The sequence below is a fragment of the Emydura macquarii genome, unplaced genomic scaffold (genome assembly GCF_026122565.2).
Source record: "Emydura macquarii macquarii isolate MOO-44397 ecotype Brisbane River unplaced genomic scaffold, CSIRO-AGI_Emac_v2 contig_1483, whole genome shotgun sequence".
NCBI lineage: Eukaryota > Metazoa > Chordata > Testudines > Chelidae > Emydura > Emydura macquarii.
Window position 1 is genome coordinate 8,705,006 of NW_027131620.1, and position 22,616 is coordinate 8,727,621.

The 22,616-nt window shown below is 43.3% G+C and overlaps 1 protein-coding gene across 8 annotated transcripts in view; it reads right to left on the minus strand.

Moving 5' to 3' along the window:
* PHACTR3 (phosphatase and actin regulator 3) overlaps nucleotides 1-22,616 on the minus strand; it is a 156,878-nt gene that overhangs the window by 26,151 nt on the left and 108,111 nt on the right. For all 8 annotated transcript variants that reach the window (XM_067554154.1, XM_067554149.1, XM_067554155.1 and 5 more), the window contains one exon: nucleotides 13,012-13,165. In XM_067554154.1, the coding sequence (XP_067410255.1) occupies nucleotides 13,012-13,165 (154 nt within the window). The remainder of the gene's footprint in view (nucleotides 1-13,011; nucleotides 13,166-22,616) is intronic.

Below are 22,616 nucleotides of genomic sequence, written 5' to 3' on the forward strand. Positions count from 1 at the left end.
CCAGTTTTCTGAAACTTGGTTTCCTCCTGAGTCAGGTTCAAAAGTTGAAACCGCAAAATTTTTCACACCACAAATGTACCAAAATATTTTGTTTGACTTTATCTGTGCGTTTAGCTTTGACTTAATCACTTTGACACTTGTTAGAACATTACAAAACGAGAAAGTCAAAAGGAAACATTTCACCCTTATTGAAATGATCTGTATTGACAATTTCCTGTCAAAAACTTGGAGGAACTTGATACGGTCTCAGGAAATGGTTCAATGTGGTCGAATCAGCATTTTCTGATTGGAGAACTGTTCCAGCAGAAAACTCTTGAGCAGCACTAGTCTGGAGTAATTGGGCCTCACTATCATCTCCCCTTTTACATCACTTGGGCAGTGTATAGCAAGCATAAATGTCGTTTAAATTCACTTTAGACTGATTTGTGCAGCCATAGCATCAAGGAGCCCTAGTCTAAATGAGAATTCAGGTCATTGGCTTCAGTGGTGTTACTGTGGATTTATATCCATGTATCTAAGATAAAATCTGATCTTTGCATTTTCAACATATGGAGAGACTTTCTTGCAAACCTGTTTGTAAATCTTTGTGTTCTTTAAAAATAAATCGGCCATACTGCCACTTTTGTTACTGTACGAGATTAAGGAAGTACTTTGCTTAAAACCTCCATTGCTTTAGCCAGCATCCAGCTTTGTTCTTAGCTCTCTGTCCTGTTCTAAAGCTCTTGCCAATTATGGCAATCCCAGGTCTTACAAACGAGACAGAACAAACCATTTAACAGTAAAGCATGCTTGTTCCACAACACCAGTCTGCCAAACTGTCAAATGTACTTTGTTATAGGTCAGATGTTTCACCCCAGGAACAGCACATGGGAGCTTAACTGAACCTTTGCCGAATGCAAAGCAACATGTCTTCCCTCATGTCACTTTCATCAAAGTTTCATCAAAAAGAATAACTATCCCTTTAGCCAGGCTCTTGCTTCCTGAATAATTGATGTCTCCACTGATATCTTTAAGATTGGCTTAAAGGTCGACATCAAGGAAAGGTCCATTACCTTTAGAGTTTCAAAAGATTCCAAACAGAGATGTACGTGTGCTGAAAAATATCCACTGTGTTCAGAAATCCCATGTGTACCAGAAAGCCCTTTGGTTCCTCTGGTCCATCGTGTTCCCAGGAAAGGGCAGGGGCCATCACCTCAGTTGGTGTAAATCGGCACCGCTCCAGTGAAGCTGACTATGCTGACTAGCACGGACTGAGGATTTGGCCGCAGGTGTTCGGTACACAAAGGAATAGCTTGTAATACAACTGCCTGGTTGGACCAAACGTGATTTCATCAGTATTCAGGATTCCTACTCTACCACAAAGAAACAAACCCCACAGAGGAGCGAAGCCGAGCAGTGAAGGGTGCCCACGGCAGCTGCTCAGCAAAGCTAGAAAAAGCAGTGCTCGGATTTTTCTTTATAAGCACGTCCTCCCGTGATCCATCACTCTATCAAGCAGCCTCTTCTCACTGCCCTGTGGGTCATGGACAAGCGAGCTCAGGCAGCCTGCTAGCTTCGTGCTGCACGTGTGGTCTCTGATGGGTACCTTCCTTTAACGCACGTGTTAGGCTACACTCTGATCAGCCTGTGCCTGTGCTTGGGGCGAGCGTGCGCACACAGCATCTCCACCTACATCACCTTATGTGGCTGATAGCGGGGCAGAGCACAGTGGCAGGCCATCCGCGGGGACACCCACTCCGCCGCCTGCTGGTGAACAAACTGCCAAAATGGGGGTTGGGAAGAGGAGAGGCTATATCTACCTTCCCCTGCCCACACTGCCTCTGCTCCCACCCAGACTGTGGAGAGGGGTTGCTGCGCTGGGGGGACCAATTTGCTCCATCTGTTAGGATGTCACACACACACACACACACACGGGTACAGGTGCAGCGTCAGGAGACATGAGGAAAATGTGGGCTCAGTAAAGCTAAGCAGTCTCATTAGTAAAAATGAGACTGGAACCCTGGTGTGCTGACCCCCAAACTCCTAGACTTTAAAGCCAGCAGGGACCATCACACTGTCTGACCTCCTGCACATCCCAGGCCACCGCACCTCACCCACCCACCCCAATTCTAATCATGAGTACACGAAACACCCTGGCTATGTTAATCACACTCTCTGCATTATATGCTTCTTTGTATTGTAAACAGCTGCCAACACCTTTTTTTTTAAAGGGGCAAATCACTAAATGGTGGGTTAAAAAGTGTCATTTTCCTTGCAATGGGATGGGTGTTTCACTTTAAATTTCCTTCAGAAAGAGGGTAACTCCTCTCCTTTAATGGCTGGTCTTTTGAAGAAGTCTGGCTACTTTCTGTGATACACAGCAGCATTATTAGAGAAAGATCCTGTCTGATATAAGTGTGATGCTGGCTGGATTGGGGAGGTGGGGGCATTTATTATATTTTTTAACATCAATACATCAGAATCATCATAATTCATGTGAGATATGCCATGTCAGGTACCTTTAGAAAGGCTATAATGTACTAAGTAAGACGATAATGTTTATGTTCATATGTTATATGTGTAATGGAAGTTATGGATATGTTTGATATATCTGTATTTCAAATTGTGCCGTGTCTGGGCGACACCCCAGACAGAATGGCTGCAGCACTAGCTTGCTTAATGGCCCATTAAGAAATTCACAGATACAAGGGGCTCAGGGGGATAAGCCAGGGATATATCTGATGAGTCACCAGCATTTACTCATGTGACTCTGAACTCCATCTTATTCCTGTAAATTTCCAGAAGCAGCATGGCAAAGGCCAAAGGACATAAATGGCAGCTGCACCACATCCATTTTGTCTTCAGTCTGTCTTTGGTCTTCACCTACATCTGGATCAACTCATCTACAACTGAACTGAACTTAAGCTGTGAAACAAAGGACTGAGACCCATCCAAGTACTGGATGTATACCAGAGGAACTATACAAGCCTGCAAACTCCACAATTCTACTAGAAACCTGATACATACAAATAACTGGAAAGTCCATATATATCTGATTGCTTTAATCCTTTAACACTTTTCTTTTATAGTTTGTTTCTATCTTTTTATAATAAACCTTTAGTTTTAGTTGCTAAAGGATTGGCTGGCAGCGTGGCATTTTGGGTAAGATCCAAACTTATATTGATCTGGTACTGTGGCTGACCCTTTGGGGTCAGGAGAAACCTTTTTGGTAAAGAGCATAGAGTTTAAATAACTGATCTCTTTACTAGACCTAGTGGCCAATTGGGAGCCAGAGACTGGAATGCAGTAAATGTGTATATTTTGTTTCAGCTTCTTGATAACCAGTGTGGAGAATCAGACGCACTGTTTGTGGCTGGTTGGGAAGTCTGACTTCAGTGTTATCCACCAGTGCTGGGAGAATCTGCTCTGCTTTTGCAGCCTGCCCCAACCTTGGCATTTTCAGATGGCTACCCTAGGCATGGACAGGTCACATAAGGCATGCACAAACAGATTCCTCTATAAGCAGCCTCCTCTCTTTGCAATGTATGGTTTGCTATTGATACAGAGTCGGTTTTTGCTTTGTACATGACTGCAGTAAAACAAAATATTAATCCAGGCAGAAATTTAATTTTCTTTTTTTAAACCACTAAAAACATCTGAAGCAAAGCCAGGACAGGTGAAGATCTATGAGCTGTCACATAGAATGGCTGCTACACTGAGTCATTGGCTTGTCTTTTGCAGCCTGCATCTTTGGCAGAATGATTTTCTGCATTTTGTTTAAGGACAGAAAGCAAATCTCACCTCTCTGCAACATATCAGTTGAGCTAGACTGGATGGGCCTCATTGTAACGTCGTTCAAGACTCAGATTTTACCAGCATGCTGATTTGCAAGCTGACATGTTTTCTGGTTGCCTGGATACCATCATCTGAAAAACTGGCTTTTTGCATGGAGTATCGGCTCCAGCTTTGGAAGGAAATGACTATATGTCCTCTGTGCAATTCTGTCCTACAGCCTGACTGTCATTGTCCTTTGAAAATTAAACCAGCATGGAGTCCTTTTAATATGGCACCATTTACATTAAGCCACCTGTCTGCCGTTTGATACAAGTGCTTCCCTGTCAGATTTCAACATTACAGTTCACTTCCCCCATTTCACTAGATAAATCCTTCATGGTGTATTTATAGATCCGGGGGTTCCTTTCGACCTCTTGATACATACTATGCATGGGCAAACATATATACGGTGTCTCTTGGGAAGTAGCATTCATCCAAGCACCAAGAGGTCAACAGAGTGTTCGCCTTTCAGTGACCTATCAATAGAAAACAGCTGTACCCTGTGTTTGACCTGAGCTGCTTTTAAGTAAGGAAAACAAGAAGGCATGATTATTCCCAATGCAATTTGCCAGGCTGGAAAAGGGAATGGAACAAAGCAGATTTGGCTAGAACTACATTAAATAATATTGTTTTGTTTAAAGCCAGGATCCTCGTCAGAGCTTTTAATCTGATCTTTCTTCATCTCTAAATTCTTTTTCCTAAATATTTATTTTCTTCTTCTTTCATTCCCCAGCTTCCCTTAGGTAACGTCCGTATGGTAGAAACTGTGCTTTTTGCATTGACCCAGTTTTGCTGCATGAAAGCAGTGAATCCAGAGCCTTGGATTCCTGAGGGGAATCAAGATTCTGTCTTTGAATGAGATGCAATGGGTAGGGGTGTGCTCTGTGTTGGGGGCAGGGAGATTGTAGTACTTATAATATTTATGGAGGGCCTTCAGTCCCACCAGCTTAGGCTGGGATCTCATCAGATCTCATGAGATGAACAGTTAGGCTTGGCCAATTCTTGGAGAGGAGAGCTCCAGGGAAATACCACAGTTCTGCAGCCAAAGGGGTGGGTGAGTCACTCAATGATACCTTGCCCAATACATCAGTAATAACATTCTCCTGCACTGGGTGCAATACATGATCAATGGCTGTCCCTCTCACCTTTATGGTTTTGGTACTATAGGTATATACTGTACCTACGTCTCAATATTCCTACAGACACAGGCATGCTCTGAAAGCAGACTTGAGCCATATACTTCCCATTTAAATCAATAAGAAATACACAAGGTTAAGCCCTCCCCATCTTTCAACCTTTCAAATGAGTGCAGCCTATAAATGTACTGGTGTATGTGGAAGGAGGTTTGAGTTAAGGATGTCGGACACTCTGCAGGCTGGGCTGGGCTGAGCTGGTGAACTGCTCTTTTACCTGAGCATTCCCTCTGTGGAACCGGAGATCACAGACCTGTCAGTACACTTCATAATTAATGAATAGTGAACGCAGTGTAGTCCATTAGAGACGCACGCATGCACCTCTGGTTGCAGATTACTAGCGCCTGGAAGGCCCAAAGGACAATACATGTTCACAGAAGATCATTATGGTTCGGGTAAATAGAATACTCTCTGGCTTATGCTTCTGACTGAACTAATGGGAGTGAGGTCCGCCCTCGCAAAAGGCTAGTCCATGTGTGTCGTGTACACGTGGTGCCAGAAGAGCAACATGCAGTGTATAAATTCCTTTCTTTTCATCTGTAGCTTCATCAGAGCCTCCAATTTGTGGTTCCTTTCAGATAACGTGACCCACCAATTACATAGCCATGCAACACAAGTGAACCTGCTCTCTCCTGATCCTGAAGTATTTTTATCTTCATTGAACAGATGGGGAAATTGCAGCACAGAGTGGGAAGTAACTCAATAAGCCTATGGTGGAGTTGGAAGAGAACTCAGCGGTCCTGAGTCCCAGTGCCCTGCTTCACTTAGGAAGTTAGGCTATTTTGCATCTACAAATATCTAATCTGCATAACAAATGATGTGCAAATTAGGCACATCATGGTATGTGCAATTTTCCATATGGTCCTGGGCCTCTTACATTTTGAAAATCAGGCCTGACATGTCTAGAAGACCGTTGGCAAATCATTGAAATATGCACAAGTACATTTTGGGTTCAATTTATCATGGGGTGAGAACCAACATCCCAGCTTTCATGATCAGCTTTATTTGCACAATCTCAGATGTGTTCATTTTCACTGTAGGAGTCTCCTATGTTTCAGGGTTAACCGCGTAACTGTTTACTTATGTAAACTTGTGCTCTTGATACGGTGACTGTGTTTGATTAATTATAACATTAGAATACACAGGGTCACAGTTACAAAGTAGCCACTTGAGTTATGCCTCCCCAAACTTCTATGTGCACCTGTCTGCAAGTGCAGACTAATTCTTTGCTAATTCTCTGGCCATAAATTAAAAAGCTAGTTTGAAAGTGTGCTTTGTCACTCCTTTTACATACAAGGGCTAAGGGAGTTTAGAGCTTGCAAAAAATGTCAGATTGACAGTCCTGAAGAACAGACTTGCCTTTATCCATAGAAGCAGCAACAGCAGTACCCGTTTCCAACCCCATCCCCCCGTGTTCTGGTGGGACAGCTTCTGAGCATAGGCCAGTCTCCATGGAACATAGACCCACATGTCTGTCGCTTTCTTCCTGAAAGGGATTCTGGACACTGCTGGCTGGAATGTGCTACTGCCCAGTAGTTTGCTGACATCAAGCAGAGCACAGGATAGAACATTAACATTTATTGGACTTGGTCATCTAAATCCTGCAGGTAGCTTGAAAAAAAACTCATCTTGCCCCTCCTCTGCTGCTTTTCAGGCTCAATCCTCCATAATGAAAGAGAGACAACAAAACATAAATAATAACAAAGCTTGTTTATAAGGCACCAGCCTGCTAAAGCACTTGAGAGGCTACATAAATCCTTCATAAAATACTGCAACCAACCAAACCATCAGGCAACAAATAAAGCAACATCAAATACATATGTTCATTAGAAATGCCTGAGTCAACACAGAAGAAGAATGGGAGCCTCTGTTAATTTACATGCACTCCTACAGAGTTAAATTGCAGCCCAGTCTATAGCTCTCGCAAGCCCATGCTTTTGATCAGGCAGCACAAACACCCACGCTGCATTCTCTGACTGATTATTTTTAGCATCAGTGACACGCTTACCTGAAGATAACTTCTACCAAATAAGGACACCATTTGTCACATTGTACATAGTTAATTAGCTGTGACAGTACATCTCTGTGATTATGCCTGCCTGTCTCTCTCTCTCTCAAGAGCAAAGCTCAGTGCTAAATGTTCCCAACAAAATCAGAAACCACTGAATACTTGAGTGGTTTGAAAACAGTGAAATTCTGTACAGCCAGGGAGATCCACCCACCCAGTATTCTTTGCAGGGGCCTTGAGACTCAGGGCTTGTCTACACTTACCTCCGAGATTCGGCGGCAGTTGACCTGAGTTACGCAAGTGATGCAAAAAACTTGCATAACTCCCGTCGACTTCTCTGCTTCTGTTCTGCACGCCGTCTTCACTGCACTGCGCCGACGGGAACCGCGTTCCTGTCAATGCAGCGCTACACCACTTGGCAAGATGGTCTTAATATCTCAGTTTCTGGATCGACTGAGTCAGTCTTCACTGACCGCTCAGTCGATCCAGAGAAGTCGATCTGACGGCGGCGACTTTGCTGCCGTCAGTGTAGCCATAGCCTCAGATGAGGTTTATATGCATTTCAACCTGAGCAAATTTCCAAACAGAGGCCCCAGTGCAAGAAAGTAATGCAAGGGGGCTCAAAGCACATGTTTAAAGCTAAGCATGTGTATAAGTGCTATCTGACATCAGTGCTATAGTCATTCAGACCCTTCTCTGATTTGAAACCAAAGAAAACATTCACTTGAAGTCATGAGAGTCAAACCATGTAGCCGCATCCCTCTTAAATTAAACCTGATGATTTCATCAGGGAGAAGCTGGAACACTGACGTCGTGGCCCCTACCTTCTCTGCCAGTTCCCATTCAAGATGTTATATAACTTTATAGACACCTGAAGACTTGGAGTGTTGTTTCCAAACCAACAAAAAGTTATCGGCCACAAAAATGAACAGGTATAGTTCCATGAATATCCCACCACACTAAATGACACAGTGGTACAAATTTGAGCAATTTGTGACATCTGCTGGATGGAGGATATTTGTGTCACCCCACTCAGAGACGCATTTCCAGGAACCACAGTACAGCACTGGAAGTACAAATTTCCTAGCACCATGCAGTAATCTGTAAGGAAAACTGCCTTCCAGAGCTTGTGTTGATGAGAATGCTCTCTCAGCACGACCCAGTGTACCAAAGCCAAAACTTTCAAATTGGGGTGGCTTAGTGCACCCATGCCTGGAATTTTTGGGTCCAAGGTATATCCATGGCTGTCTGTCTTTCTAAGCCCTTATATAACCCTCCTCACTGTAACAGCTGAGCTCCTGTTTCTGCACATCTCTGCTGAATGCTGCTTCATGCATCGTGTCTACTTATGCAAACCCCTGAGGAAGCAGAGCAGAACATGAAGTGAAAATTACAACTATAATTGGATCTAGGAATTTGTTTTTATTGAGACATTCAGTAATAATGGGGCTGTTTCTGAGTGTGGCTATACAAGGCATATCATGGAAGTAACAGCCACCCTGGCAATTCAGATACTAACTTTCTAAACAGTCAGTCTCGATAATGTCCTAAATTAATTAAACAACCTTTCTATGCATTGTTCTTCATTCTAAAGATCATTTTTCCCTCTGGGTTTCTGCTTAAATCCTTTATAGAATGAAGTAATTCTGTAATACAGAGAGTAGTTATTGCAAATAATCATAGTTTCAGTTTTTTTTAACCTCTTGACATAATGGGCTCAATTCATTTAATGCCACTGAGGTCTTATTATCTGCACTCAGAACACCTAGTGAAGGTAAACAAGGAATGTCAGGAGCCTGGAGCATCTGAACTTCAATTGTCTAGCACACAATAGACTATTTCCAGTGTATGTCATGGCCTGAAGCTTCTGGGACAGATAATTAGTAAGAGATGAATGCTACTGAATGAGGAAATCTCAGGGAATATGCAATACTGCCGGAGGGGCAGGGGGGCACATTTCCATAGCAACAAATAGCTGACTAGAAGCGGGGGCTGGGGGTAAAACAAATCTAGTGAACAACGCGAAGAAAGCAAGTGGTAGATTCTGCCCCCACTTACACTGATGTCAATGAGGAGCAACTCCACTGAAATCAGTCGATTTATACTGGAATAAGAGCAGAATTGTCAGAATTTGGTTCTGAAAGGAAGTAAAGAAGCCACCTGTCGAGTTCCAGAAAGTGAGGAAGGGGGCTTTGGATCCGGCCGTGTAACTATTTATCAGTGCAAAAGTTCAGCCTCCGCTTTCTCACCAGCTATTGTATCCGTTAGAATTGATCCCAGATCTTTGAACGTTGGCCTTTTGTTGATGAAGCAATGGGATGCATTTTCATAAAAGTTTCCCCATTTTTTGACTAACTCTAAACTTATTATTTCAGTACTTTCATAAAATACTCGAGCACAGCTCTACTTCCAGGCTGCAGAACTACATGTCAGGTAAAACTAGTGACTTAAAGCTGGGATGGGGGGACTTTGCTGGGTACCTGTAAAACTCCTTCAAATCCATGAGGATACAGCTGCGTGAACAATGTATCTGGAATACAGCTGCCTGTCTACTGGCTGGTTTATCAAGAATCAGACCGCGGTTGAACAATGAGTCTTCAGTCTCTCAGTTCCATCTCATCTCTTAGGCTGTGTCTACACTAGAGCTGGGAGTGTGATTCCCAGCGCATGTAGACATAGTCACACTACCTCTCATCAAGCTAGAGTACTAAAAAGAATAGTGTAGTCATGATAGCACAGGCAGTGGCAAGTGGCAGCATGGGCAAGCCGCCCGAGTACAAGCCTGCCTGGATCCCAGAGGTATGTACTTGAGAGAGCTAACATGTACCGCCACCTGTGCTACTATGGCGACACTACTATTTTTAAGTGCACTTTTAAGTGCTCAATGAGAGCTAGCACAAGTATGTCTACGTGAACGGGGAGTCACATCCCTAGACATGCCTTCGAGTGGAGAGGACAGGTTTGTCATTGGATTGTACACTTGAACTGATAGCTGAGTAAATCCCACTCAGCATTATCCCAGTGCTACCATTGGAAGAGTAGCTGAAGTGATCTGAAACCCGCCTACAATGGTGGTCGAATCACACAGAGATTAGCAATTTCCAGGGGGACCAGATGCTGGATCCTTGGATACAGGGAGCTCCTTGAATCTGGGAACTCACTAGTGAGTTCCACATCTATAAGATTGATTGATCACCCCTGAGATTTTCAAAGCCAGATAGGGGATCTAGCTACACATGCCCATTGAGATAGATTTAAGGAGATTTGAAAATCTCAACCCAGGTTTGTGCTGCATTAGGCATCTCTACGACCTGTGCTACGTGTACAAACTCATCTCCAAGTGTGCACTGAGTTTAGTGGCATGGAGTTTTTTGGGGGAAGTCAGTTTTTTCTGTGGTTCTCCCCAAAGTGAGTCAGGCATGCAGAGGGGAAATCCCTAGGACACTAATTTGTCTACTGCATATTTCTGTATTTTCAAAATGGGATTATCTTTGACAAGTGCATGCCTATCATCATGAAAATATTTTCTCATGATGTATCTGTTGGCTGAGTTTGTTTGCATTGTCATGCTCTATTCTGGTTGATGAGTAAAGAGCAATGCTCATATATGCTCAGAAATTGTGCAGGGGCCTGGCTCCAGTCTGTTTTGCATGGCAGGCTAGCAATCTCTGCACCTTCTGTTTCATGAGTGGCACTCAGTCTACTGAGTTCTGGACAGAAGGAGGAGGTAAATGAAAGTGTGTCTTCTCTTACACTAAATGAGCATGTCCCTTCAGCCATCTGTAAATGTTACCTACCAGATTAATAATTTACATCATAGACTGCTCCTCATCAACTATCTGCGAGAAGGCAATCTTCTTTGTATTTGTACACTAAACCTTGCCTTCCACAGCTTCCAGGCATGATCATGCATTATGCTCCTTCTCTTGTAGGCAGAGATGCTTATGTCTTAAGTCCTTGTATTGACACTAATTTCAGGCATAATTCCTTAGGGTAATTTTCCTTTTCCACCACCGAGCAGCTAACTTGTACACACAGAGAAAAAGGGATGGTCTGTAGCCATCCGACTTTGTGCTGTGATTCCACCAGCTCTCAGAAGTGGAGTGGGGTCAGGCTGGGCTGGTAGTTAGACAGGAGACCTCAAAGGAGCATCCAAGTTTTGCAGCAGGAAGAGATGCTGGAGATTCACAGTGCCACCCTTCACAGTGAGTGAAGATTGTATAAATGTCCCAGTCTGGCACTGGGCGGGACTTTTCTGAGTACTTCAGATGAGTTGTAAAATCAGGCTCCTGACCTCCTCCTACAGGATCACATGGTAACTTTGCCCAAGCCATTAAGATGGTCAATCCCAGTATCCTGGCCAAATTGCAACTCAGGGATTCGGCCTGCCTAAAGGGAACCTACACTTCCATTGGCTCAGGAAGCCAGATGGATGTTTCACATATGTAAGGCTTTACAGAATCAGGCCTATGTGTTCTTCTTCACTTTCTGTCCTAAGCTGTTGAGGAGGACAGCTGTGTGGTGGGACATCCCCCAGGATCCACCCCAAAGACGGCTGCACGTCTTGGTGCTAAAATGTGATGATAGTTGACAATCACATTGTTCTTTCTACCTGCCTGTTAAATCCCTTGTCTGTTTAGCCTGTAAGTGCTTTTACAGGGGCTGTGTTCTACTCGGTGTTTGCGCAATATGGGTCCACTGTTTGTTGGCCACTAAGCACTACCATAATACAAATATTAACTAAAGATAATAAACAAAGATGGAGTAAAATGAATCTTCTGTATCCATTATCAGCATCATAGGGTACTGTGAAGCTTAACTAACATTTGTAAAGTACTTTAAGATATTCTATTCTGACCATTCAATCACAGGTCATTTTTTAGCTGAGATTGCCAGCAAAGGGGCCAAACGCAATGGTGTATTTTTATGGTGTAGATACTGGTCCATTAGGACTACACTCTGATCTATCAACCTATGTCTCATTCCAAGTCTCCTGAAGCAAACGTGTATTAAATGTACAGACTGAAGAGCTGGCCCAGCTCTGGCTTGAATAACAGCAAATGTTTCTTGAAAAAGCAGATTCTGACGATTAATATTTCATAAGCCTCAAATATGAATTCCTGTTCAGCTTTCTCAGTTTGATTTCAACCACTTTGGCAGCCATTCAGAACTGGCTATTCCAGCGTGGGAGAGCACAGCACAGATTATTTAACAATCCATTTTGTCACAACTAAAATATTCAGGCCGGCAGATTATCCAGAGTTAGCTATTTTTAAAAAAAGCAATGCAATCTAAATCTAATGGTTTCTATGAATCTTTGCTTACGACATCTAACTGCAGTACTGTTTTCTGCTGCACACCTGAGCCCTCACAGCCTGACAAAGCGTTTGCACTAACTACACCATTTACGAAAAGAAAACAGGCCTTTTCCACCCCTGCAATTAACCCAGATTTCAGCTGCACCTCTGCAAATCCCTAGCCCTGGCAAAGAAAGTCCTGCTGAAGCTAACCCTTACTTGAAACAGGGTCAGTTAAGCCCTGCCAGTGCACCCTGCTGCTTTCCCTGCCTATAATGGGGATTTGCAGATACACTGATGGCTGCAGTCAAGGATAAGTGCAAGTGTAAAGTTTGACGGTTAATTCAGTGCTCTTGACCTTCTTGGATAGGAGCTAGAACAATCCAGTTGACTTCAATAGAAGGTGCAGGCATGCATTCCAGGGCAGCATCTAACTCACTGCACTCAGTTTTGTTTTTTCTGGTAGGCTGGAATATCCTGATTCAAAGAGGAGATCAGGTAACCAGCCCTCGGCACAAAATATCTGAGCTCAAAGATCAAAAGCAAAGGGTGGCCTTCAAGCCAAGGTTGCTGCTACTGCTGCCCCTTTCTGCATAACTCAACATGGGAAATAGGCTAAGGGGCAGGTACATAGTAAGGTGAGATGCAGAGGAGACTTCACGGTAAAGATCTGCCCCTCCCATCTCTTAAACTGACTTACTTTGAGAGTTTCATTTCGATTTGCTGCCGGATTTCCTGTCGTTCCTCATCCGTCCTCCTTGGGAAAATGTTCCTGTCTTCCAGCTCCTGTTTGCTGGGCCTGTTCCGTAGCTTTACTGCCAGCAGCTCTTTCTTGCATTTTCTTGGCAAGGTACCTGGGACATGCATCGAAATGAAAACATGTTAGAAGGACTGCTTGGAATTCCTGCCTTTTTTAATCAGAAATGAATGCGTAAGGAGGGGGCACCGGAGGATCAAACCTACGGTATGACTATGAAATCTGCGCCTTGTATGGGACACGCAGCTTCGTATACATTAATAAATGCTGGGGCTGAATGCCAACATAATTGCAGACAATGGTCCATTCGTAAATGCTTGAGATTATCATCTCATTGTACATTGTAGACCAGGGTAATGCTTTCAGAAAGCAATGACTCTTGGTAACTATCAGCTGAGGCAAGGTTCAAACCACTAATCTAGGCATCAAAGGCAATGCATATCATCAATCATCTGAGCCATTCCACATCCCAAAGCAGAGCTACATCCTGGTTTCTTTGTAGTAGGACTAGGGAGTGTAGGGGAATGGGAATGGCTGGGATAGAGATCCTTTCCCCTCTGCGTTACCAGCTCAAATCCAGTCCGGTTGGTAGTTACTGCAATGTGTACAACAGATGGTCTCAACCAGCTGTCAGCTGACAGAATAAAACCCCCCAGCACTCACTGGCACCCTTGCTAACAGTCTTAGTAAAGAAGCCAAGGAATGAACTGGCTTTGCAGACTGCACTTTAATCTCACCCTTACGTGATCCCTCCACAACAGGGTTTTAAGGTGCAGCTAGTGAGGAGTTGTGGGACACGTTTGCTGATGTTTCCTGTCCCCTTCTGTGGACAACAGAGGAATTTTCAAAAATGCTGAGCATTGCCCCAGCTTTGTTCCCCTTGAAGTCAATGGGATTTTTACAACTTGGTTCAGTAGGAACAGAATCAGACAATGCTGAACGCTTTGGAAAATCCTATTCTGAATGTCCAGGACTGGCAATCCAGCACTGATAACTTTAAAGTTAGCCCCTCACACATGCAATATTTCCAGGTTAAGTGTGATTATTATTTGTGAGATGCTTTTGGCCCAAATTTGCAGGTTACTGAACATGCACATTAAACTTTTTGAACATTTCACTCAATTTTCAAGAAACACAATTCAGAAGTTAGAGAACCAGCAATAGTCGGCATGGAGAATGCACCTAGGCCACAAAATATGGGCCATTATTACCAAATAGATCCAATTCAAGTATTCTTATAGCAATGGTTCTCAAACTTTCCAGACTACTGTACCCGTCTCAGGAGTCTGATTTGTCTTGCATACGCCAAGTTTCACCTCACTTAAAAAGTCCTTGCTTACAAAATCAGACATAAAAATATAAAAAAGTGTCACATCGCCCTATTCCTGAAATATTGTTTACTTTCTCTTGTTTCCCATATGACTATAAAAGAAATCGATTGGAATATATTGTATTTACCTTTCAGCGTGATACTTGAACCTGTTTTTCACTTGTGAGCCTTGTCTGAAGCCCAATCCCCGCCGCCTGGGGCTAAAGCATGTAACTTAGCTTCTTCGGGCCCCGTGGTATGGGCCCACAGGCAATTGCCCTGCTTGCCTCTCCCCGCCCCCCAACACATCTCATGACCCCCCTGGGGGTTGCAACCCCCAGGTTGAGAAACATTGATCTAGATGAGTTAGTTGATGCATGTACCCCTGGTGGAGAATCACTGTCTTAAAGTGCCGCAGTAAAATTCTGTTTGCCATGGGGTAAGTAAAACTGCATACCTGCATTCCGTGTTTCCCCTATGGAGACACTCTAAGAAAACCATTCCAGGGGATGAAATGGAGGGCCAGACTTTCAGAAAGATGTGTGCGAAGCTGGTCATTTAGTAAGATACTTTGGAAATAGGAGGCATGCCTACTTATCGCAATTGTATGATCTGCTGTGGTAACTGCAAAACATGCAAACACATGAAAATCTGGCTTGAAATATTGTTGGTGATGCTTGCAAGAGGAATTTCCATAAGGAAATATGTGGCAACTGTTCTGAGTAGTATTTCACTCCTTTTGTGGCCGTACCCTCTTCTGTCGGCCGATGGCACTTGAAAGAACATTTACTCTGAGAGGACACCTTGGGGTTGCATGCATCTTTGAGGTAACTCCATGACTTCAGTGAGCTTAGTGAAGAGGTAAAATTGGTCCCTTAACTTATTAAACCATCTTGCAATGCTAACTGGAAGGAATATGGTAATAACGTTTCTAAATTTAAACTGCTTACAGAGTGAGGGGAAAACCCAACATACTTCTCTGTACTTTTTTTTTTTTTTTTTTTTTTTTTTAACAGACAGTAAAATGTAGAATGAAAGTCATAGCTGGGAAAGCCCCTAAGTGTTTGGACTGAGTTGCTAGAAGAAAAGCCCAGCAGTCTCAGTCTGGCTCATTGGTTTGAGTAGAGCTTCTCTTTTCTGAAACTCTTTCTATAATAAGCAATCCTGTAACAAGTTTACTATAACGCATGGGCAGTGATACGGAATCTCTGAATGTACAGAATCACAGAAATGGAGGGCTAGAAAGGACCTTGAGAGGTCGTATAGTCCATCTCCCTGCACTGAGGCAGGATCAAGTAAACCTAGATCATCCCTGACAGGTGTTTGTCCAACCTATTCTTAGAAACCTCTAGTGATGGTAACTGCACCTGCGGCCCCCTCTCCAGGGTCCACTTCAGAAATTCCCAGTCAGGTCTCCAGCCATCACCTGTCTCCAGGCTGTGATCCTTGTCCCACACCCTTCTGACAGTGTGGTTTTAAGTCTGCATAGCTCCCTGCTTACACTATGATATCCCCAGCCAGTCAATCTGCCTAAAGGCCAGTGCCTGTGCTTTGCTTTCTCTCCAAGGGCCATGCACAGTCAGTTTACAAGTTACCACACAGCTGTTTCTAAGCAAGCACATTTATTCTTAAGGTAAAAGCATTTACAGAGAAAACAACATATTTTAAAAATTCCCATAAAAGCACCTACATGCCTGTGAAAAAGCTTACCAGAGGTGACGCTCAACTGCAACCTAGAGCACTGGTAGATGTCAGTTTTTCAAACCCACGTGTCAAGTTCACGTCAGGTTTTTAGATCATCAACCGGACCCAGACTGGAGAGTTTAGCTGTTCCTTCATACGGCTCAAGCCGTCAGCCTCCAGTTTCCAGGAACATGTGGTCCGCAAACAATGGGCCTCTCCCCAGGACGTAGCTTCAAAAAATTGGGTTTTTGCATCAATGGGGCTGTGGAATTTGCATTAACCACCACCAGGGATTCCTCAACACTTTTGTGGACATCTATGACAATGTCTGTTTGGCACATTTCAATCTAGAGTAGTTGTTTGAATTCCTTACACTTCCCAGATTTCACATCTGTCACAACAGGGATTCCACAGCCTCCCTTGATAACTATTCCAGTACTTAACCTATCCTTACAGTTAGAAAGTTTTGCACAATATCTAACCTAAATCTACCTTGCTGCAGATTTAGGCCATTACTGTTTGTCTTGGAATGGTCTACTGAATTTATAGTGTGCAGTAAAAATAACACGGGAGCCTGTTTATTTTAATACTTGAGCTCTCCTTTTAGAAAAGGTCATCCCATTTTTAAAGAAGACTGAAGTTAGCTTTTTAGGTAGCTTTTGTTTGGCATTTGAGATGTGAATAAAGTCTGGTTTAAAGCCTACTACTTGTAAATATCAGCTTCACCTTTAAGATGTGTCTTTTACTACTTACTTGCTGCTCTCAACGTGCTTTATAAAGGAGGGTAAACACCATTATCCCTGGTGTACAGGTAGGGAAATTGAGGCAGAGAGCAGTTGAGTATGAATACCTAAGATTACACCATGAGTCCATGATGGTTGCAATGGGGCAAAATTAGAGCTTTCTGAAACAACCCTCTGAACTGGCATCTGTTTGCAGGCACACGATAATAATACTCTGACCCTTCCACTCAAAGTGATCTCAAAGTGCTTTGCACACATAAATTAATGAAGCCTCACGGCACGTGCAATGTTCAGTACGTTTAACTGTTTTACAGATGGGTAAAACAAGGTCCAAAGTGGCAAAGTTGTTAGCCTGAAGTCACAAGTAAGTGTCCAGACTGGAAACGTGACTCCTGCATGATGTGCTCTGATCACTAGAATGAAAGAGCAAACCCTTTGGGCTCCGTTATGGCTTTTCAAACCCAGCCACAGTGGGGGTGGATGTGGAGGGCCTTGGCACCACTTGCCGTGTCTTGTCTGCAGGCAGAATTACGTCTGGTGGCAGTGACAGCACATCTAACAGCCATTCTGCAAGTGCAGTTTGCACTACCCTTCCCGCCGACCAGGGACTGAAGTGGCAACTGGTGCAGAAAGCAGAACAATAGCCCCTTCCCCCGCTCTTTGGAGGGTATAAAACGGTGGACGGTGCTGTAATTCTCACTGTCCTTATGCTGATACCTGAATGGTGGGGCCAGGACTCTTTTTGTGCTTTCCCCCATCTCACATGGTCATTCAGGACTAGCTGAAGTCTGACTCTATTCAGTTAAAGGTCTGCATCCCTTGTAAAGAGTCAGGCATTAAGGTCAATGGAATGCCATTGTTTCACATCAGCTGAGCATCTGGCCCTTAGCCCTGTATTCTAAGATGCAATAGAACACACTGTAGCAGTGCAATAGCTCCTTAAAAATAAAATGCTGCCACTCTGTCATCTAATGCCTGTTCTAGAGGTGCATTCAGAGGCCTGCCTCTGTTCACAGAGCTCATTCTACACCCATAAAAGGGGAGGGAGAAAAGAATCTGCTACTCTCTGAAATTAAAAGAAGCAAGCGCAGGCTGAAAAATTGGAACTTTAACCCAAATCCTACTTGTTGTATTAAAGGAGCAGACCGCGTTCAGCCCACACCAGCTAAGCCATACTTGCTTCATCCAGATGTCTGGGTTTCTAAAAGGCTTACATGGTAACCACTCCCGGGGTCCATATGCACTGTGCACTGATTAATCTTTAAGGTATTTCAAAATCCAAATAAAAATGCAGTGGAACATAGAGAGCTGGATTAATCTGAGCTGTCCGTATTAGAAGCCACCATCGGTGACTGGCCAATTCGATTAATTTTTTTAAATACCTGATTGACGAAGTCAGGAGGAAGAAAAGTTGTAGTAGTTTATCCTTTAAGAGGGATAGTGGCTATTTTGTGGGTAAACATACTGTATTTGGTCCATGCTCTCCATCCTGAGGGGACCATTTGTTCACCAAGATTGCTCTCCTGCCCAGGCTAATATCTGATACTTCAGAGAAAAGAAGAAAACCGACAAGCAGGGAATAAAGAGCCCACGCTTGTTCTCCTCATAAACCCAGCCAACAGTGCAAGGTGGCGGGAAATTCTTTCCGGAACCCTCTGCTGATCAGTGCATGTGGTAAGATTTAATGGCCTTTATTTATTTAAACATCTTCCTGAAAGTTCATTTTCCTGCAGCTAAGCTATGCCTCCCCTTCCCCTCTCCCCCCATAACCGGGAATAGCTGGCGTGGGGTTTTCAGAAGTGCTCTACCTTGGTCTAACTGCACTCCCCCGGGGAGCAATGGGGGGGCAGTGTCAAGTGCTTTTCCAGATCTCACCCTTCGATTGTTAATTTTCAAAAGCTAGCATCTATGGCCCTAATTTAGGTACAATGTACAGGTGCACAACATAAAAGTAGCATTGATGTGCTGCCCTTTGTACAGCCCCCATCCCCAGTCAGAGCTCAGAGGAGAGAGAGAGAAATCAGGGTGTGCAGAACCAGGAACTGAGGCTAGCCGCTCAAGTACCTACCCTCTGTCCTGGGCGAGCTGGTACTGCCCATGCTGCTGCCTGTTCTGCCACAGTTTCGCTGCCATTGCTACGTGAGCTAGCTAGAACAAAGCTAGCTCGGGCATGTCTACACTGACTGCAGTGTAAACAGACCCTATGTTTCTCTGGCCCGGATCCTCAAGCTATTTCAGTGGGAGACAGGCACCTAAATCCCTTGGAGGGATATGGGTCTCTGCTCCACATCTGGGGACATGAGGATAATAGCACTGTCCTACCTTAGATGGGCAGTGTGGCGATAAATACAACGAAGACTGTGAGGCACTCACATATGTTAGTAGTGGGCATCATATAAGCACCTTGGATAGATTCTTTCTCAGCTGCCAGCCAGCCCAGACTCTGGAAACCAGGAGAAGTTAGAACAGCTCAGGGAATTATTTTGGTGCTACCTTTCTGAAATGTGAGTGTCAGCCTGTGCAAGTGCGTGCACTGCCACCCAGTGTCAAGAACAAAAAATGTCTTATTCACGTCCTTTCGGGTACGGAGAACAGTGGCTGCAGAGTTGCCAACCCATCCAGGCGCTGTGATGCGGCCATGAGATGGTCACATTTCACTCCCATAGCTTAATGAATCACTGTGTCTCTTTACCATTTGCTCCTCCATTCTCCTGTTCATGGAGCTGATTGAATAATTCATCTGACACATTCCACCTCTTCCTTTGTTCACAGACTGCCCTCAGACAGGTTACAATATCAGATGTAATTATTATTCACCAATTTCTGTGGATAATGGCTGGCAAAGGGTTTGTTCTCAAGCAATATTTTGGGAGTGTTCTGTTCTATTCTATATAGGTTTTTATATTGTGCTCATTAATACTTAATCAGTGTGGGTTAGTTTGGATTGGATGTAAATAACATGGGCATATTTCTGGCCCCTGACTGGCTGAGCATAATCCTGAGAATCAAGTTTCTGGAACAATTACACTATCCGCAAATAGTCTGCAATATTTGCTTAATTGTTACTTTTCCACGTCCACATCAGTGCTAACACTCTAACTTCCTGTCATTTGCTAGACTATTCACAGACAACGAACACACAAGGGAGGCACTCTCAGAAGTGAATTCATTAAAATATCCCACCTGCTCCATCTTAATTACTCTCTATCTGCAAGTGGCTGTTTTTGTTCTGTTTTTTTTTTGTATTTCCATTTCTTTGCCATTCTTGCTGGTAAGACTCCTCCCTCCCCTGTATTCCAGCTGATTGTCATTCAATTTAATCACTGAATTTCCATTTATCCCATCGCAGCCTCCTTAGACACCAATAGTGCTTTAGTTAGCTTGCTATGTTTTGTTCAAGAGTGTGAATGTTTTATTCTATGTGCTTTATGTAAGCAACTACCTGTTTTTGTGCATGCATGTTTTGCGGTTGCATACTCCCAACATGGACAGACAGCTCAGCAATGACTACGTGAGTGCATGTCAACTGTTTACAGATTTTTAACTACAGATGGGCCAATTCCCAAAGTTTGGCTCTTAGAATGGTTTGGAGCTAACCCTAAAGTTTGGAGGTGTTTGGATTCAGGCCTATGGTTCAGACTATTACAGAGGCTGCGGCCTGACACAAAGTTTGGATCTGAACTTCCCCAGAGTTTGGCTGTGGTCACAGTTGGGGTTTTGGTTTGGTCCCATCCTCTACCTGAGCATCAAGGAGTGAAATAAATGATTTAACATGGTAGCAGGTGTATAATTAGGAATAATGGAAGGGAAGGAAAAACTTGATAATGAGATCTGGTAAGGCTATGGGTTAGTCCTCCAAAGGGCATGGGGAAATATTCATTGCTTGGGATATTCAAAGCCTGATTTCAAAAGGCCAGGCATCTGTGGACCACAGAAAAAATATGTTCACAACTAAATGCTAGTTTGTGCATGCAATTATTGCATTATTGATGGGTCATAAAAATTGGACATTTGCCTAAACTACTGTCTAATTGGCCATCTGGATGTGCAAATATCTCACTTGCACTTACAGTCATGGTCACTGGACAAGCATGTTTGTACATGGCCCTATGCCTTGAGATTTAAAAAATAGATTCTTAAAACTTGACTTAATAAAATGCTAATAGATGTACTGTAGGAATTCTACAATTCCACTCTGACTGGGGGACAGACTGGATAACCTAACAGGTTTTCCATACCTAACTTCTGTGCTTTTCTGGTATTTACCTGCCATTTGACATTTTCTTGAATTAACTTCCATTAAACAAAAGGACTTTTTAACCCTTTAGAGGGCATACCCTAAGCAGGTACCAATGCTTAAGCCATAATAAACTGAAATATATTAGGGCACTTTTTATTTTTAAGAGCTGCTTCTGGATGCCACATAAGTTTGTACAGTCACTGGTTGCTTACCATCATCATGGCTTTCCACTAATTATGTAGGCAAAAATCATGGTTAATTAAATAAATATTATGTCTTCAGTGGTAGAATAAACACTTTTATTTATGTGACAGAAGGTCTGCATGGCCTATGTTAGACAAATTAATCCATAAGAATTTACACCAAACTCAGTGGACTTCTTATAATCAGGGACAACAGATATTCCCAGGGAGTTCTGGAAAAATTTATCTGGAGATTTTTTGGTTTTGTTTTTTAAAAAAGAGAATTTTAATTTACATCCTTTGCAGAATTTCCTCACATTTATCTTTTATTTCCTCTTCTACCTTATCTCAACTGTGTGTTTTATTACTAGCTAATATCAGATACAAGAGAGACAAGGTGGGTGAGGTAATATCTTTGATTGGACCAAAAAAAAAAATTCCATCACCCACCTTGTCTCTCTAATATCTTGGGACCAACATGACTACAACAACATTGCATATAAAATTCAAGTGTCAGCAGCAGAGCTAGGATCACGACCCAATAATCCTGATGCTTTGTTCTGTGCTTAGCGTTGGATTCATTTCTTTTTTAAACTCATCCTCAATCTGCTGCACTACACCACTACACTAGTTATTTCTGCCCTCGGCTCTCTCTAAGCCTGTCCTGTTCCGATACATTGAAACTCATTTAAAATAGAATTTGGTGTCCTGCAGAACTGGACAATACTATAAAAACTTGATTGAAATATGATTTCTCCAAACAGCAGAGAGCCTCAGTGGCTCAGCCCAATAAAACAATTGGCCTGGATAATAAAAATTGTTCCCATAATATTTTGCTAAGAGGTCACGTGGTTCAGATAAACACAGAGCAGTGCTTCCAAGAGAACATTGAACCTATGACCCCCCAACTTTATGAATGAAGGAGTAAATAAATTACTCCTTCCGAAACCTCACAAAGGGAGAAACTTTTTTGTGTGTTGTAGGCATACCAGAGCTGTAGTGAGCTCAACAATATAATCCAGCCACCAGTAGGTAGATGGGTAGGAAGAATTCACTGAGCTGTCAGAGATTCGCTAACAGATCTTCAGAGGAGCTGGGGTTCAGTTCTTCAGATCCCAGCCTATGGACGCGTGTCCCTCCAAGATGGGCCTGCTCCTCATTGCCAACTGGCCTCCTATACTGTACCATCACTGCACTGCTACCAGAATGGGGCATTTCCAAAACTGATATGTCAGCACCACACTCCGTCCTCATCTACTGCTGATGAGATGTCCTTTCTGGAAGCATTGCCATTCAGTGGAGATGGTACAAAGTGGTGCAGGCAGAACTGAAAGCATAACGCCTATTGAATTATCTGCGTATCTCTAAATGCTATCTTGGTATTCTGTACC